The 19,072-nt window shown below is 40.4% G+C and overlaps 1 protein-coding gene across 18 annotated transcripts in view; it reads left to right on the forward strand.

The window, feature by feature from the left end:
* Positions 1-17,645, forward strand: part of PTPN5 (protein tyrosine phosphatase non-receptor type 5) — a gene marked incomplete at its 5' end in the record, with an annotated part of 113,507 nt that extends 95,862 nt beyond the window's left edge. For 17 of the 18 annotated variants that reach the window (XM_080405795.1, XM_080405785.1, XM_080405788.1 and 14 more), the window contains 6 exons: positions 2,100-2,179; positions 2,655-2,792; positions 5,962-6,072; positions 9,776-9,936; positions 13,174-13,287; positions 17,028-17,645. In XM_080405795.1, coding sequence (XP_080261921.1) covers positions 2,100-2,179; positions 2,655-2,792; positions 5,962-6,072; positions 9,776-9,936; positions 13,174-13,287; positions 17,028-17,121 — 698 coding nt within the window. In that variant the 3' untranslated portion in view covers positions 17,122-17,645. The remainder of the gene's footprint in view (positions 1-2,099; positions 2,180-2,654; positions 2,793-5,961; positions 6,073-9,775; positions 9,937-13,173; positions 13,288-17,027) is intronic. The other variant, XM_080405791.1, reaches the window with a different exon arrangement.
* Between the last annotated feature and the right edge of the window lie 1,427 nt (positions 17,646-19,072).

Below are 19,072 nucleotides of genomic sequence, written 5' to 3' on the forward strand. Positions count from 1 at the left end.
ATGTGCTAATGACTGAAGTGAATTGTTCGCATATGAATTTACTAGTTTTACTGGAAAGGGAAGATTGCAAAAGTGGCTAGTGATTTCAGGTACCTAAACTGCTAGGTTTTGAAGTAATCTATATATTCTGAATTTGGTATCTAATGTGTACTTTGAGAACTGGGACCATTTTAAGTATCTCATATTGGATGTTTAAAATGAGACGTCAGAATTGCTGCCATTTTGAACACCCTGTTCCAGAGTTGTGAACAGATGCCAGTTGGCCCACTACCATGTATTTTTTAAGAATGATCACTCAATGGGCTAATTATTTGTTGCAAACTTCATCTCAGCTGTATGGATATCTGCTAGCAGCCATGTTGTCCCTTTGACCTCTCCAGATAAGGTAATTGGTTCCTACCCTACCATGCCTCCAAGGATTAACAAACTTACATGAAATAAGTTTGCAACTATTCACTAACACACTAACTTTAAAAATGTAAACACTATGTTAATAGAAAAATCACAAGGCAAGTATTAGAATTTAAAGTAAAAGCATATTCTGAGTAATGTTTAAATATTAGTGGATGCAGAAGGGAAAAGTAACTCAAATTCTACTGCAGCTGAAGAATACTAAAGGAAGCCTCTGCTTAAAAATATGTGGTACCTGTTGATAGAGTTCTTCAGATCCGTTTTATTTTTCCCTAAAGAGCCTCCATGAGATGGGCAGCCTAGGACTATTGGTATTATTAATAGGAGAAAACCACATAATTGTTACTTATTCAGCAGACTCCACAGATGACTGCATAAAACCCAGGCAAAGGGACTTCATGCAAGGGGTCTTACTACCCAGTGCAGTGACATTTGAACAAACATCTGGCAACCAATGTCACCGTTTTAAGTGTGACCTGTTTCAGGCTATCAAAATTACTGATGAAAAAGCAGATTTTATCTTTTGTCTCACCATCTCCCCAGCACTAGAGACGTGAGCAAATTTGAGCAGGAGGGAACTGTGCTAAAGAAACTAGCTGGTTTCACTACTTCTGTGCTATAAAACAGTATCTTTGGTAATGTCTTTGCTTTGCTGATTATGTTCATACTGTCACATAATAGATAACATGAATCTGTTCTGTCTGGGAACAGCATTTCATGCTGTGTCTGTGTGTGTAGTACTGTAGAAGTTACTGTGTAACTAGTCCTTAGTGTGAGATTGGGTAAAGTACAATTTTGGGGGGTTTGGTTTTTTTTTTTTCTGGTTTCTAAGCAGGCTGAACCTTTCTATTAAGAAGTCATCTGTGGTTTGTTTTTAATATTCTCTTGGTGATACATGTTGTTGCTGTTTGCTGAGGCCTCTGTCAGGAGGATGTTTCTTGTCAGTGATAAGAAACTGTGTAGTACTGGTGAAGGTGGGTGTGTGTCAGCTCGCACTAAAATCAGTGGAACAGCTCCTATTGACTTCAGTGGAATTGAACTGAACTTCTCAGGTGGAATGTTTTCATCTGTTAACTTACTAAAACAAGAATAATGCTTCATAAACAGCCCTAATGACGGACACTGTAGTGAAGAGACTTAAACAAAGTACAAGAGACTTAAGCAGAGTACAAGAGACTGTTAATACTCTTTAATTTCTCTAACCATTGTATTTGTTAGTAGTGTATCTTGGCATTTAGTGTCACTGCAAGACAAGACAGGGAAAGAGTTACTGTCATCTGGCTTGCCTGTGTGCAAGAAATGTTTTTATGGTTTGGGAGAAAAGCTGTTTGCTGTCATTTCACAAACAATGTTCTAATGTCTTACAAGCCAGAATGAGTCTGTTCACCTAACAAATTGAGAAATAATTTCCTGGAGCGGAAAACTGTCCAGAGTCACTCTGGGACACTGACTCTGCAACAGGAACAATTTAAGTAGGCTTCAGAGAGCAGGTAAAGCTATCAGAAGCAGCCAAATTACCCCAGCCATCCTTTCTGTTTTTTTTGTGGTAACATTTTAACATGGGAACTCTCCAAGGCCACTCACGTCTTTTGTGATGGCCATGAATGCATGTAAATGTCTTGCTGTACAAAAGAATCTTGTGTGCTTTTTTCTGTCCTCTGAGCAGCTTATCTCTTTACACCTTTCAGATCCTCACAGCAGAGTGTGCCTTACCTCAGCTGATCAGGATGACCCCCTCAGCTCTTACATCAATGCTAACTACATCAGGGTAAGAGCTTAATAGTCTGATGCGTCTGCCTAGCCTCTCTCAGCCCTTGTTAATGTAAACAGAGTTGCAACTTCCACTGGCTTTAAAAGGCATCCTAGCTGAACTGATTGCTCTTCTCTCCTGCTTATGTTAACTGAAAATCAAGCCTCAAAGTGCAACTCCACAGATTCAGACTAGACAAAACCACACTTCTGCCCTTCTTGATGCAAATTGCTTGTCAGCTGGCCTGACCACGTGGTAAGACTGAATAAGGCTCTTGACTTAGCCAGAGTCACCTCAAGGCTGTTGGACACTCGTTGCACTTGAGTCCATGTTGTGCTTTTGCTCTGTGTACACGTGCAGGAGATAGAAAGGAGAAGAACTGATGCCACAGAGTCACTATTTCAACCAGTGATAGCTCTGTTTTAAAGACTGAACCATCAAGGTTGTGGTGGACATCCCTGTTAAAATTCATCTCTTGTTGTTTTGTTGGCAGGGCTATGGAGGAGAGGAAAAGGTATATATTGCTACTCAGGGACCGATAGTTAATACTGTCAGTGATTTCTGGAGAATGGTGTGGCAGGAGCGTTCTCCCATCATTGTCATGATTACCAATATAGAAGAGATGAATGAGGTAATGGTGTTACATATAGTCTGTATTTTTGTCTGTACTCTAGCAGATACTTCCGGCATAAATGCTCAGCCAGTAACCAGAAGTTAGTTCAGTGGCCTTGAGCCATCAGAGCCAGCATTAAATTCTTCAGGCTCAGAGAAGATGTGGGCTGCTCTTTCAGTTCAGTTTACTGTAAGTCTTGTTTTACCGTCTGACCTAGCCTACTGCTGGTTTTGCCATTTTTCCTCTCCCAGCTGATGCAAAACCTCATCAAACCCAACTCTCTCTGCAGACACTCTTAAATTCTCTCTAAAGGAATAAAAACAATAGTACCCTGTAACTATTAAGGTTGAATATCTTTAATCAAAAGAGTTGGTGCAGCTTTATCTTGCATTTATTATGATTCAGTGTCTATAGCCCCATTTCATTGAGGCTGTTTCTGACTTGCAAAAGATGCTCGTTAACAATAATCAGCAACCAGAGCTGCTGTCCACCTAGCGTGATGTGGGTTTTTTTGCAGTTTAAAATACTGCTGCCCTCCAGCTGTTCATTACTTACCTGCTGAAACAGTTGCCCCATAGCAGAGTTGCAAGAACCATGTGTCTGGGCTTCAGTTCACAGACAGGTAGTTGCACTAACGTCTGCCTTTATTGGCAGTGTAAGATGTGAGACAGTGATCTGAGCATGTGTGGGGCTCTGCATCCCCACTCACCGCTGGCAGCAAGTGGAAAGGTCCAAATGGTGTTTCTTAAGCTGCAGCAGCAGTATTTGTTTAAAGCTTGTCCCTGAGAAGCCATTAGTAAGAAGCCCAAGAATATGGGCATACTTCTGTCATGCACACAGAGTTATAATGGCTTAACTGCTAGCTGGAAGCTTAGTGTCCACAATTATGCATGTGCACAAACCTTTAACATAAACCTTTAGCTTTTCCCCAGTTGCAAAGTAAATAAATTTAACCTTGAACTTCAGAGAAAAAAGACATGACACAAGACAGAGAATTACCACGCTTAGCAAGTTACCAGTGGTCGGTTATTACAGCTGGCTGACTGGACACATACTGTCAAGGCATTGCTGATGCAAAATACAGTATTTTTGGTTTGCACTTTTTACACTTTTTCTTTGCACTAACATTTTAAACTTGCATCTGCCTCTGTCTGAGAGGCAGCACTGAAGTAATAACTTATGTGTTGATCAGAGTTGCCAGTTTATGGCAAATGAGATGTTAAAATGTCGTGACAGTACACCAGAATTATTTAAGGACCTCAAGGTTTAAAGATGATGATGCAGAGGAAATATTGGTCCTGAATGACATGTCCAGTGATAAGTTCTTCCGCTATAGTTTTCATAGCAAGATTGTGTAACAGGAATGTAAAATAATGTAGAATTCCTCTTATCCATACTGAGCAACTATTTCACTCATCATGTAAGTCTTGAGATGCAGTGCACTGCAATGCTGATATACTATATAACTGACCCTTGCTGTAGCCCATTTGTCATAACAGAGCTGCTGAGTATTTTCTGATACCTTTTGTGTTCAAAAATTAAGTGGTGTCAGGAATCTCAGCCATAAATATAGGGTAAGTCCTTTCATATAAATGTCTTCTATATTCATCCCCTTTCTTCTATAACACATGTATTAATGAATAACAGGACTCAGAAGTACATAGATTCAAAACCAAAACCTTTGTTCAGCAATGATGCTAGTGACAGAGGCTTTGTGTTCCTCCTCAGTGCAATGACTTTGCTAATGTGAGTATTAAAAGCTCTTATCTCAGCCCTCTGTAACATCTAATCTGAACTGACAGACAGCCCACAGAAATGAGTGGGCAATCGTACTCCACTCCTTTAAGCAAAGCAACGTCTGTGCTATTGATAGCTGCTAGTGCTCTTGACGGTTTTTGCAATGGATTCAGCAGTTTAAGAGTACAGGAAGAAAAACCGCAATCTGCATAAATAATTTTACAGAGACACAGTGGGCCACACTCCCAGTGGGTTATTAACTGATGCACTGTGCAGACAGAACAACACTGATTCTCCCCCACACAAATTTTGACTCTGTAAATTTGCAGGATACTTCTCTGTTGTTAGTCTTTCTCCTGAAATAGAGTTATTTTTGGTGGGGAAGAGCAAAATGATTTAACTCACTTCCTTCATTGTTGTGTACAGCCATATAAAAGAGGAAGCTTACAAGCATAATCTTTAACTGGATTTGTCTGATAGCAGATTCTTATTCCTCTGTGATAACAAGATTGCTGCTTCTGTTATCACAAGGGACCCTTTTTCTCAGTCCCTGCCTTGTTCATGTCATTCCTTGTCCATGAACTAGTTCATGCAGCATGTTGAAGTCCCTGTCTCTTCCTTTCCATATTGATCTGTTTAAAGAGAAACCACATACAACCAACCACAATCATTTTCAGTCGTCCTTCCAGGATAGGAGTGCTTACAAATTCTCACCTATTCATCTCTAGCGTGTCAATACCACAGTGTGGATTTGGAAATGGATTATGGTTTCTGCTTTTCTAATTGCCAAGTTGTGCTGGCTGCATCTCTGACTTTTTTGGCAAAATCAAATGTAGCGGTGTAATAGCTGTCACAGCAGTTGCTTCCTTTCAGTTCCTTAGCTTTGAAAGTTTCTCAGTGTCCATTTGAAGTAGATTTTGGTACATAATCTAATTCCCAGTCATGTTCTTTTGTACAAAAAAACCTATGCAAGTGATTGTCTTATATTCAGAGAGCATTGACCCTTTATAAAAAATAGGAAAGACCTATTTTGTGTTTCCATGCCAGTGTATACATACCACAGAAATATTGGTAACTAATGCGTATTATACTAACAATTATTACCTTAAGAAAACGATTAACCTCAAAACACAAGCACATTGCTACTGGCCTTTCTAATGAACCTTCAGAATGCACATCAGTTGCATAAAGATAAATAAGGGTGTCTGTATTTAAAAGCAGTGGTTAGTCATTCCTTGATTTGTGCATTTTTAATCATGCAATCAGGCTGTTACGAACGCAGCAGAAATCACCTGAAATGTGGTCCCTGTTTAGAAAGTGAAAACTTGTACTTATTATAGAAACGAAGTTTATTCACATTCATCTGTGCATGTGCTAGATCCAATTTCAGGAGTAAAAATGAACCTCCCTTGATACCTGCTTAACTAGATTTATTTTGTATTGCACACAGAAATGCACAGAATATTGGCCAGAGGAACAGGTCACCTACGAAGGAATAGAAATCACAGTTAACAGAGTCATACAAGCAGACGATTACCGTTTAAGGCTCATCACCCTAAAGGTAAATCATTCCAACATACTGACAGTGGTTTAGCTGTCTAAACCTTTAATGGAGATGTTAGTGGAGAGTTGTGTAGAAGTCTTCTGCACAGTATACTGCTGTACAAATACCACTTTTCATTACTGAAGTCATTATAGCTTTGCCCAGTCCACCGACATACAAAGACCTACAGTAAAATAAGCAGTCAGAGATTTAGACTGCGTATGTACAATCTGAAAGCTACAGGGCCCATTGCAGTAGTATGGGGTTTGCTCAGTGGAAGAAACCAGTGACTCATTCTGTGCCTGTGTCCTCTGTGTTCACTGGTCATTTAGAGTGACACGTTAGCTCATGGGTAGCTGCTTACCAGTCCTCACAAGTCATACTACAGACAGCACTTTGGGCCATGGGCTTAGGCAAAGGGTTACTTGATTACAAGCGGAACTTGTACCCGCATGGTGTCTTACAGATTCTTTAGGATGGGGAGAGACCTAGGAAATATTTAGATTGTGCTTCTTCTCTTCTTACGATCATTATTAGGATGCTGCCAGACTGCTGGATGCCCACCCGCTGTTTATACCTAAGATGACTTGTGCAACTAGTAAGAAGTAAGGGAGTTGAGAACGGAGCAAAAGGCATTTTAATTTTGCTTACCTGTTTTCAGTTTCTCTCAGCAGTGGGACTACTGGTCTGCTTGGCATTTGGTCAGTGGTGTGGTAGCACCACTTCTGTTCACCTTTTCTGAAACCCTTTTAGTAGGTACTGTGCTAATTTATTCTTTGAGCCATTTGGCCAACTTGACTTCGAGATACTTTAAGGGACCATTCCATTCCAAGACATTAAAACTGTTGACAGCCTTTACAAACACTTCCACCACAGCATTCTCCATTAGCATGTTTCCAGCTAACTGTGTATGTAGTTTTACATACCAGTGACAATTCTATCAAATTCTGGCTAGAGAGCTTAAACACAGGTTTAATAGTCTACAGTACTAGAGTTTACAACTGCTTTCATTGCTGCGTTCTAGTATCTCACGCTACATGTTTTAATAACAGTCTTACTTACATAGGCTCCATACATCTTTCATCTACCAGATCTACCCTGACCTCAGTATACCATCACAATTTCTTTACAAGCTGAAAAAAACTCTCCTTTTATCCAAGCAGTTTTAATTTTTTTCAGCCATATGCTAACAGGCAGAAAGCCAGCATATAAAATCCCATGTCTGGATTGAGAGTGTGGAAAGTCTGTCACTCGTGGTTTTGGCAAAGGTGGCAAGGAGAAAATCACACTCCCTGACAAGTGGGAAGTAAAGAATATTTACAAGTATGTTGTAGACTTGCAGCTCATCCCAGTTTGTTTTTCCAGTTAAACAATGGTTTTGTTTTCAGTACTAGTGGGGCAGTTTCTCTTTCCTCCCAGTCCCAAATGTTAGGAGGTGAACTGCTGAGTTCTAGAGCCAGAAATAAAGATTCCATTTGTTAAGTTACCTTTGCCTAAAGGTGTACATCTATCATTTAACAGCAGTAGTGGAGTAGCAGCTCTGGACCATACATATGCTAAATTGACTTGGTAGTAAAAACTAGAGAAGCCATGAAGTGACCAGTTTTCCCTTAAACAGGAGTGGTCAGAAACATGTGATGCCACCACCAGCAATGCATGTGTTACAGGGTGGACTGTCATACTTCTTTCAGAATAGGGACAGGATTTGGGAAGTTTTAGGAATTTAGAAAATGCTGAGGCAATAGGGCAAGGCTTGTTTTCCTTTCTCAAAGGAACTTGCTGGTGTCCAGCCACTGATCTATGATCTCAGCTTCAACTACAGTGTGTATGTTGGTAAACTTCAAGCCATCAAATCTTGCTTCCTCCTAGGTGTTCCTAAATCTTCTCAGTCTCAAGGAAGCACCAATAGAGAATATTTTGTTGAAGTCAAAGCAGAAGTGTATAGAACCACAGGAGTCAGGGTTCTCTATGCTGAAGCGTGAAACTCTATGAAGCATAGACAAAACTAAAGACATCCAGAGTTCATCATTAGAACTTTGGCTTTTTTCTGTTTCAATCAAATGAGTGACTTTATTGATTCATGTTTTTCTTAGATAAATTATACTTTTCTCTCAGTATTATTTACAATGTTTTCATTACAATTTTTCACAACCCACTTAAGAATCCAGCGCTCATAACTTCTGTGGCTCACAAATAGTCACACATTCAGAAACTGTGTAACTGTGTATGTTCATGTTTCAGAGCAGTGTTGATTTGATTTACTGTAGCAAGCTCAAACTCATGACAACTGGTTATGCTCTCTTAACCAGAATATCTGCTCACTAGGGTGAGTAAATGGTCTGAAGCCAGGCTCTGTGTTATGATAGTAAGACTCTCTTTCCCTAAACTGAGCCAGATGTACCCTTAATGTTCCTATGGCTGTGCTTCAGTGAGCACTTTAAACCCAGTATTAGCTGGAACTTACAAGCAACTCAGTGAAGCCCAGCCTCCCTTTGTGCCAGCCTCTTTTTGTGCAGGTCTCTTGTTCCTGCGTTTGTGCCATCTCCCGTGTGCCCACACAAGCATTTATGTGACTGCGGAAGCCAAAGGGGGAAACGGATTGATCCATCTGAAAATTAGTCCAGCATGAGAAAGAAAAAAGATTTAACTAGATCGCTTCCCCAGTCTATTTCACTGTGAAACTATGCAAAAGCTTTGTCAACCAAAAAGAGGGATGGAAAGTGGCACAAATACAGAGCACTTGTAACATCCAGCGACTGACAGTTAGAGGGATTTGGGAATACAGATAAAATAAACTATTTCTAGATTTTTGTGCCTGGTTCTTTAGAAGGAGACAAATTTGTTCTGATTTTTCCTCCACTCCTAAACTCAGCCAGCTATGTGTTTAAGGGAAGATTGTGGAAGCTAACACTTCTGTTCCCGGACCTTTTGAAGACATTTGCTTAGCCAGCTCGCTTATGTAGTGGCTGAAAGGGTAAGGCCAGTTCCCTGAGCTTCATGTTCCTGTTTGGCACCTTTAGAAATCATGCAGAAGGATGTCACTTTGAACACACAAAATTGGAAGCACACAGTGCTACTTGGCACTGAGAAAAGTAACAGCACATTTGCTATATCGTAGCCATGCTGAGACAGAGATTTGGAGTTTGTCTCTCAAAAAGCCCGGGACTGCAGCTGGATAGAATTCCCACCTTCCTCTCTCTGAATTTCTCACCTTGTTTAAGAGAAGAGTCGAATTGACAGGAAACTTACATGAGTCTGTCTGTCAGAAGAGACAGAAAAATAAGCTGTCATCTCTCTCCCTCATCTAGGTAGCTAGCTATCGGAGACAGACATACGGCTCCTGGCTCTCTTGTCTGTCAGATACATTATGAAAGCAATTATGTCACAAGCACAGCTCTGGGTTTGCTGAATGAATCTGTCAAGAGGGAACAGACTGCCTGGAGTGTTTTGCACACAGCTCTTGGCACTAAAAGAGCAGAATACTTTGAGGGGTGGGGGAAGGGGGAGGAGGTTTTTTTTTTTGTTCCAAAGGCAGTTTACTGAAGTGCAGACATGATATTTGAAATCCAGATTTGTGTGTTGTGTAGCTTGCCGTTTGGATCTCCTGTTCCATTTAGCATTGATTTACTCATCTCATTCACAAAGGGAAGACCAGGTTTTAGTATCAATTTAGAACCGGAAGTTCTTTTAAAATTTTGTGTTTGTCTTAACTGGATTGCAGAAGGGAGAAGAAGTTAGAAACCTGAAACATTACTGGTACACGTCTTGGCCAGACCAGAAGACACCAGATCAAGCTCCCCCTCTGTTGCAGCTAGTTCTGGAGGTGGAAGAAGCCATGCAGAGCGCAGAAGAGAAGAATGCCCCAGTGATTGTTCACTGCAGGTAAATAAGATCTGGCTTCTGAGGGCTTCTTCACATACAGTGGCATAGGGCAGATACAGTCGTACTGCCCATCAGTCAGACGTGGGAGGTCTTGTCCAACTGCTTCTGTGAAATATGCTTAGAACTTCTAAAATTTAGTGACAATAATTTTTTATTACCAGGCATTGCATTCAGATACAGACTGAGCTGAACACAGAAGCTGGTGGTGGCTCAGTTACTTGTAAGAACAGTCTCATTTCACTTGCCTTACTATTAGAATATGCTTTTAATGATCATAAAAGGGCCAGGTTACCAAAGGTTAATGTACTGTGAGTGAAACTGAATAGGAAGACACATGTAAGCACAAAAATGAGAACATCCAACTTTAAGCCTCAAACCCCCCTGTTTTGTAGATTTCTTTGATTTTTTTTTTTTTTTTAAATCCTTATTAGGCTAAAGGCAATAATTTAAGTGTAACACAAAACAAATAAAACAGGTGGCAAAACTGATTGCAGCAAGTAATTGTCAAGAAATGTATGCAAATGATGGTAAAACTGAAGTATCTATGAAAAGTCCCTGGCAAAGGTGAAAACTTCTTATCTGGAAGAAGCAAAATCTTCACAGTGGTTTGAATTGTGATGAGAAAATTATAATTATGAATCACAGAGCAAAAAAAAAAAAGGTGACGATAGATACTTCTGTCTTCAGAAAGAAGTAGGATGATGTACTTATCACTTGTAGATATGACTGAGTACGTTCTTTTGCACTGATAACTAGGGAGCATGTTAAGCAACAACTAAGCATTTTTAAATCAGCTATACTGGATAATTTCCACCCAAGAGTGTTCAAAAAAATTGGACCACAGCCTCTAATCCATTAAAATTTACTATAGCTGAATTCTAGTTCTTCAAAAATTTGAGAAATTCCAGAGGTCTAAAAGCAAGTCCTGTTTTGCCAGTGTTTAGAAAGGTTAAATGTGATTACTTGAAAACTACAAGTCAGTTCTCGAAACACTTATTCCAGGTAAATAGTAGAAAGCCTTGTAAGTGATGCAGTAACCTTGTCAGGGTAATCTTCCATAATTTCAATAAAATATGTTTTGCCAAATTGACCTTTGGGATTTTCGTAAGGAATTTTACTTATTTTTGCACAACATCTTCTAGGAAATGGCAGATGGGTGCTATCCAAAAGCCATGCTAAACAGGCTGTTATCATACAGTGGGAATGTCTTGGCGTGAATGGTTGGTAGCCCAGTGTCATCAAAGATCCACCTATAAGCTAATACGGAGTAATCACTAGTAAAACGTTCATATGATGCCACATGTCCAGTTTTTCTGCCTGTGTTTTAAAACAGATTTTGACAGATTGGGGAGAGTTAAGACAAAAGTAAGAAATGGTTTGTAAGAAGGTCCCCTTTGCCCTTGGAAATCTGTGACTCTCTTAAGAGCTTCTTGAAGTATTATGGTATTTGCTGCAGGTAAAGATTCTGGTCACCGTGTCACTCTTGCTTTGCATACGTGTTTCATTCCTCTTGTATGGTGTCAGTCCCATGACCCAGTAATAATTTGGGGGGAAATGGGGCATTTTAATTTGAAATAACTACTAAGAGACATGGTGATAGGATTATGAAGTATTTTATGTGGTAACTGCTAGACCAGAGCCCTTCCAGATTATCCTCCGTTGCAGTCACTTTGTCTGAAGAAGGAATTTAATACATTGCTTCTATTTGAGAGTGCTTTATGCAGCAAGCCGTTAGCCAAGGCCTGTGTTACATTGAGTACTGTAGCTCCTTTGACACTTTGGGAGATCCTCAGCAGAGCTTAATCACTGTGAGTTTGGCCTTCATTGATGTAAAGTAATGCATCTTCTGAAAATGGGTGGTGTTCCCTCCCTTTGCAAAACATGCTGAGGTCTGTGGATAGGAAACAGTATACAAGAGCTGTGTACTGTGGCCTGTTTGGTTTGGTTATGGCATCAATTGGATGATGAAGGCCCTTTTTTTCTTTTTTTTTTTTTTTTTTTTTAAATCACTGATGTACATTCATATGCAGCCGAGTCATCTGAAACCCTGAAATATTTGAAGCCGTGATGAACAAACTAGATACAGTAAAGAAAAGAGAAGTCAGGACATGTGGTACAGAGCTTCAGGGACAAAAATTTCAAGTTGGGTGGGTACTGCCATCACAATTATGTGAAGACTGAAATAAGTTCTTAAGTGAGTAAGACCATCCTCCAAACTTCCCCTAAATTGTTTTTATTGATCAGTAATAGAAGTTAAAACGATTCCAGTGTACCTGTTTCCCCAGCAAGCATAAACTCAGAATAAAAAAACCTGTTTATACAGTCAGAGAAGCAGTATTAAGACTTTCAAGCAGCACCTGACTGCAAACTCCATTGTTGCTTGTACATTTGTTGCCAGTGTTTTTGTATTACAGCTTGAGCACAATTTAAATGGAAGCAGGATTTCTTGCAGTTGTGTCAAGTAATTATTCCTGAGTATACTCACTTAATTATTTAACGCATAAGAAGGGCTTTTAGCTTTTGCTGCTAGTTTTTTATTAGGTGATAAGAAGAATTCACAGCTTCGGTAGCAGTGTGCCCTTGAAAAAAAAATATCAATTCTGGTCATTAAGCAAGGACTGAATCAGATAAAGATGTTCAGGAAAGACAAAGAAATTGCTTTAATAGTGAATTTGTTTTATCTCACACTAATTCAGAGAATTACTAGATTGTCAATCTGATCAGCAAATGGCATTGCACTTACCATACTGCTGCTAGCTCTAATTATTTAAGCTCTGATATTTTAGTTCTAATAATAAGAAAGGTTTAGGTTTTTTTACTGTACCTATGAATGAAAATGGCTTTCAAAGAAACCGTTGAGATTCAGACTCTGAAAGCAAGTGTTGCTCAAACCAAGTCTAAGTAAGAAATACTGTTTAACTGCTTATTTTCAAAGGTTAAATGACAGCTTCAAGGACATATTGGGTCAAATGGTACCTAATAGTCCATTTTTAGCACTGTATGTGAGATATTCACTCGTTTGCTGTGAGTGGCTTTCGCTTAATTGTGTTTTCCCATTGAAGTTAGTATCTTTTCCTAGTTACGACTTTATATTCACAAGCACCCACATGGCAAAGGTTGGAGGGAGGAAAGGGATAATGGAGTTTGATTGTGGATTTGATGGTGCTTGTTTTAACAAGAAGGTTCCAAAGCCATTCTGACATCTCTACTGCCTCTCTCTGCTTTTCCCTCCCTTAGTGCAGGCATCGGGAGGACTGGCTGCTTTATTGCAACTAGTGTCTGCTGTAAACAGCTGAAGAGCGAGGGCATAGTTGACATATTGAGAACTGCCTGCCAGTTACGGTTAGACAGGTAAGAAAGCCTGTTTCCTTTCCAGAAAAATGAAAAATGGTAATCTTCCCCATTATTTTAAGGAGAAACGAATGGGAAAAGGGAAAGAACAAAGGCAAACGGAGGCCAAGAGAGAATGTTCCTTGAGGGAAGTTGTCATGTTCTAAGCAGTTCTGACTTATCATCTGCCTATTTTATGAGCAGTAAGCCTAATGAACAGCTCTAGAACTGAGCTAGACTCACAGCCGGCACCAACATCTGCATTAGCTGCACAGCTCAGTGCAGCAAGGAATTACCTTTCACCAGCTGAGGAGCTGGCCCCATGTTCATACAGAAGCAAAGTCTCATTTAAGCTCAGCGTCACAGATCAGCACTTGGCTCCCAGGAGAGGTGAAGAAGTCTAGCCTTGTATACTGGGAGCTGGGAGCACTGTTGGAAGGGCATGTCTGCTTGGGATGCTGTGGGGAGAGGGAGAGTATGCAGTCTAGAGTGTTTGCAGACGTATGAAGGAGCTGTGAAAATCTCCAGAAATTCAGTAGTTTCCAGTTAAGTATTTCTTAACACACTACCTTGAGTTTGATTATGAGGTAAACAGACTTGAATTTTGCACCAGAGATGTTATTTTTCCTCTTCCACTGGTTTCAAGTGCCATCAAAACATGTCTCAGTGCTCTCTGTAATGATGATAAATGTAGTCGGGGGAAGAGATGTCACGAAAAACATACCAAAGATTTTTCTGAGGGAAAAAAAAGAACCTCAGCCCCACACTGAACTTCTATTTCAGAGGAGAAATTATGCTCAGTGGGAGGCAGAAAATGACATGCTTGCTGCCCTGCTGAGGCTCTGATAGATAGGGACCTGCAGGGGCTTGGAGGTTTGGCTACTTCAATGGATTTCAGGCCAAGCAAGGAAAGGCTTCTTGAGGAAAGGAAAACCAGAATAGAAATAGTGAGTGCTGATTATCTGTGGCCTTCTGAAATATCTGTCTGGATCTGAAATATCTTGTCACTGTGACAAATGTTACATAGGAAAATAATCATATAAATGAAGGTTGAAGACACCTGCTTACAAATGTGCATGATACAGAAAGCCAATTAAAAATACTAGCTTTGCAGGGAGAGGGGAGCTGGCAGTCATTTTCAGAGGCTGAAGAAGAGAGATCACTTTAGGGATGCCATGGAGGAAAAGGAAGGCTGCAGAGACCTGTGTAGCAGCCATGTACCTCTTAAGAGTGGGGTGGCATAGGAAAAAGCCATTTAAATGTCATTGGAGAAGATACTCAGGATGGAAAATCAGTCAGATCACCGTCCTTGCTACAGAAGAGCATGGTTTCCTGACGTGCTGAAAAACGGGGCTTGTAGGCTCCTGGAAGTCATGCTGCCATCCACTGTCATTTTCACTAAACCCCCACAAAAGCTCTGGGTGACTTCAAAAGCAGCGTGAGAGGATGAGATGGTGTGCAAGCAGCTATAGGAAGGAAGACCCTCTCTGTCTTCTCCTCATCTGGTCATTACTGGCTAGAGAAAATAGGATGGATGGGAAGGAGTCACCAGAGACTGAGGGAAAGATGGTTAGATGCAAGCCAGAGCAGACGTAAAGGAATGCACCTCACAATGCACCTCACTGCTTCCCAGCAGTAGAGGGGTTGACATTAGCCCTGAGAACCACCTTTGAGGTTACTCTGGACATGAAGGGAAGAAATTTTTCTTTCCCTTTATTCCCTCGCATATCCCTTGGAAAAATCCTGTGCACTGGGCTTTGCAGCAGTGGCCAACAACTAACTGGTCTTAAAATAACTTAGTATGACTATGACTAAGGAGGGGAAGTGATCGCTCCTGCATCCTTCCCACAGTGCTGAGAGACATTTGCTGTCCTTTCCCACAATGCAGCTCAGATTTGAAAGGTTTCTGTGGCAAATAGGGATGAAAACATAATTTCTCTATTCTGTGCCCAAGCCTGGACAGTGAGCACATGTCACAGTGTGCATGTGTGTGGGAGGGGGAGGAAGCCACCACATAGCAGGGAATCAGATAAATTCTTGTTAAATTTCTCCTGTGGTCTGAAACTTGATGGCCACGCTAGTGCTTCTGTTGCTACAACTTCAGGGTTCAACCTCACCATTAATGGAGTTGCATGGGGAGTAATTGCCAGATATGACTAATGTTTCCTGTGTGTCGTGGACTGACATAAATACATTTCAGTGCTGTGTGCAGCACAAAAGGACTCAGAAACAGATTAGCTGTGAGCTTATATTAAGTAGAGCAGTTGGGGAGATGCTCAGCTAGGGATAGTTTCTTTAGAAACAGAGTGCGTGTTTCCCACCTTTGCTTATTGATGGGAGGCTGTAGCATGGATCCCTGCCCTTTGCTACTCATTGTTAAGTGTTATTTCAAGCAGCTGCTTAACAAAGTAACTGCAAGAGGCAGGAGGAGGAGGTTGTCTTTCCCACTCATCTACTTCTTACTGGTGTGGTTACTGTGTGACCCACGATTGCTAAGGTGGACCCCATCAAAGAGGGAGGTCCCCAAGGAGGGTGCTAGCAGTCTGCTGTCCATTTGGCTCAGAGGAAGCAACTTTTCATTAGTTTCCTCTGGTGAAAGTTTCTGAGGAAATGCACCACGTATGCTTTTCCTCAGGCTGACACAGTGTGGTTGGCTCTGGCTGCCTGCAGGTTCCCATGTTCCTCAACCCCACTTGTTGCAGCCGCCTTTTGGCACTGTGTGCCTGGGATCTGTGCACCAGCACCGGTGCTGGCACAGTTCTGCATACACCTTCTGGGAGTCTGAGCCACAGATACAATTATTTTCATAATGGATTACCAAGAGATTGTATCGCTGTTGATGAGGCGCTCTTAGCAGAATTTTGAATGTCAGTAAAATCTGCTTCAAATGGACAACTTAATCATTCTTTTTTTTTTTTTCATTTCTGTCTCCCACTGTAGTACTCGTGTTGATGAATATGCTACTTGCAGAAATACACAGGCTAACAATACATGAAAAAGCAAACTGTTTCTGCTCCTGCTTGCATTTCCTTTTAGGTTTGCAGTTTTAAAGAGAACAGCAAAAGCTGGAATAAAAGCTGAACCAAAAAAGATTTCTGTGCTGGGAGTCTGTTACTGGTCAAGGTGTGCATGGTGGTCAGTGCAGTTAGAAATCTGAGTCGTCTTTTGTTAAAGTTCCATTGTCTGTTCCAAAATCCTGCTGGTCATCCCCTAGTTCCCTGGTGAACTTGCCAAAAGCACAGCGTGGAATGGCACACTTTTCCAGCATGGGAAAGTTGCGCGCTCCATCAGTTGTCTGGCCTGGCCCTCTATAGTCCGCAATTCAGCTGAGAAGTCTTAGATGAGCCACTTTCCCTCTTTGTTCCCCCTGCTCCCATCTATTTGTCTAGAGCTTTGGGGTGCAGGTTGCTTTTCATGGCATTTAAAATGGTGCTTGGAGTATGTATAGGTGCTCCAGTAGCACGAAGGTAAATGATGATGGTGGTGCCTTACTGGATGAGGGCCTCTGCCAAGAAAAATGAAGGTAAAGCCCTTTCCTGCTCTGCCTACCTTCTGTTCCTTGGTTAGCAAAGACTTTCAAAATGGAGCTTGAGGTCAGGCTGAGAGCTGGTTGCAATCAGGGGGGCACTTTTCACTCATTTCAGGAAGCTTTGGAATGGATCTTTTGTGTGTAACAAGCTTCATGCTAGCTGTGCCATTTCTCATATGTTTGCATGTAATAAGGCTGCTGTTTCCCTCCCCTTTTTTTCTTTCCGTTTCAGGGGAGGAATGATCCAGACTTGTGAACAGTATCAATTTGTCCATCATGTCATGAGCTTGTACGGAAAACAGCTTTCTAGAGCAGCCGAAGAATAAGTGTTCATGATATTCCTAAAGGCTAAAACCAAGAGAACTTTTGACTTCATTCAGATATATTTCAGATCTGATAAGAGACACATGATAACCTGGCTGTCTTAGCTGGAAAGAAAGACATACTATTTTACTTTAATATTGCTTTTATGCTCTTGTTTGCATTGACATTTAAGAGCGGAGGTACACCTTGTCTTAAATATATGTGACGGGACATGATCTTCACCAAAAAAGCTTATTTATACTGTAAATAAGTATAGTAGCTTCATTTGTTACAAAAGCAAGAAAAAAAAAACAGGAAAAAATAGTCTTCAGTTTGCTATTTTTAAAAGAACATTGCTAATATATCTAAATACAGTGTGAAACTTTTTGGATTGTCATGCTGAAATGTGCCGTGTGTTGACTAAGCTTGAAAGTAACTTTTTGCTTCTTTCTGATTGTTTTTACATATAAAATTACCGAATACTGTGTATATCGTAAACCTTCTGAGCCCCTCTGCATTGAAAGATTCAAGTAGATTAACATTGAAATGACATTTCACACGTGGTTTGCTTGTTTATTTTTTCCTAAAGCAGTCCACCAGCAGTGTTACCCAGAACTAAAGGGGAAAAAATATTTAACTGATATGAATCAAATTCTTACTTCCAACTCTTGCCAGCAGTGTACCCCAGTACCATGACAGCTGGCTGAATGAGGTGAATAGCAGAAGTTAATCTGAACGTAAGTTCTTCACACTTTAGCTTTTCTTTGTCAATATTTTGCCATCTCAAGGCTGAAACCAGATTTGATTTTTGCAAATAGTTTCTTTTTTTATGTAGTCAAACCACAATCCGAATACAATTTCCCCATAAATTTGAAGTTTGAAATCAGTTGAGGAATTTTGTGAGTTGAATTCATCCTTATTAAAAATATAATAATAAAATCACTTGTATTCTATGAATTTAAACTTGCTTCAAAGCTTTGAGAGTGACCGAGTGCCCAGCACTCATTAAAACTAACACAGACCCTATAGGCAGCTTTAAAAAAAATCAGTCTGAGCGTGATGGCTGCTTTTTGATAAATTTACCCTCAAAACATCTTTAAATAATCGCTAGCCCATTCTAATCACTAGTCCAGGCAGCAGTGTTTCCTTTTCAATAATACAGTTGCTGCCCATGCTTTTCTTTCTAGACCTCAATAAGGCTGTAGTTTGTTTAATGCTTAGAGGTAAGCACATGTGTAAGTCCTGTATTAAGCAGAGAAAAATGGATGTACACAGGACCCCTAACATGAAAGATGAGTGTTTGGTGAATAGAAGCTGTAATGACCTACTAAAAATATTTTTGCTTCTCTTTATTTGTAACAATAACCGAAACCCACTACTTCTGTCAGTGCAGGAGATTCTGAGAATTTACTGCACTTCCTGATCAGGGGAAGGTAAAGCAGCTCTTGGAATGATAAGGGCTGATCCTGTTCCCACTGAGGTTTTGCTGTCGATGTCAGCAGGTGCAGGGTAGGGCCTGAAATGTTATGCCTACAACTTCATCACTGTGGGGAAAGTTTCCCAATATTTCAGTACACATCCTTTGTGTTTATTCTGTATCCATGATCCTCTAAAAATCCTGTCAGCAGGTTTTGCATGAATGTGCGGCAAAATGTGTTATCTTTAAACCACTTGATTTTATTGCTGTATTTAAAATATTTCCTTCAGTGAGAAGCTAACAGGAAGAACTGGCATTCTTTTTAAAAATACTGGTGGTAGTCATTAAATAGAGCAATAAACTTAAGCTTTTGAGCATAATGTGACTGTTAGTTTTATGTAAACCTTGCTAGCTGTATTCTCCCCTCTGCTACTGATTCTTTCGAAGGGGTAACACTATTCAATCTAAGCACTTCTTAAAAATAACAAAAGCATCACTGATACTCTGAATAACATTGTAAGTGGAACTCCCTATGAATGTTTTCAGCTGTTCAGTGC

Source organism: Falco punctatus, assembly GCF_963210335.1.
Source record: "Falco punctatus genome assembly, chromosome: 10".
NCBI lineage: Eukaryota > Metazoa > Chordata > Aves > Falconiformes > Falconidae > Falco > Falco punctatus.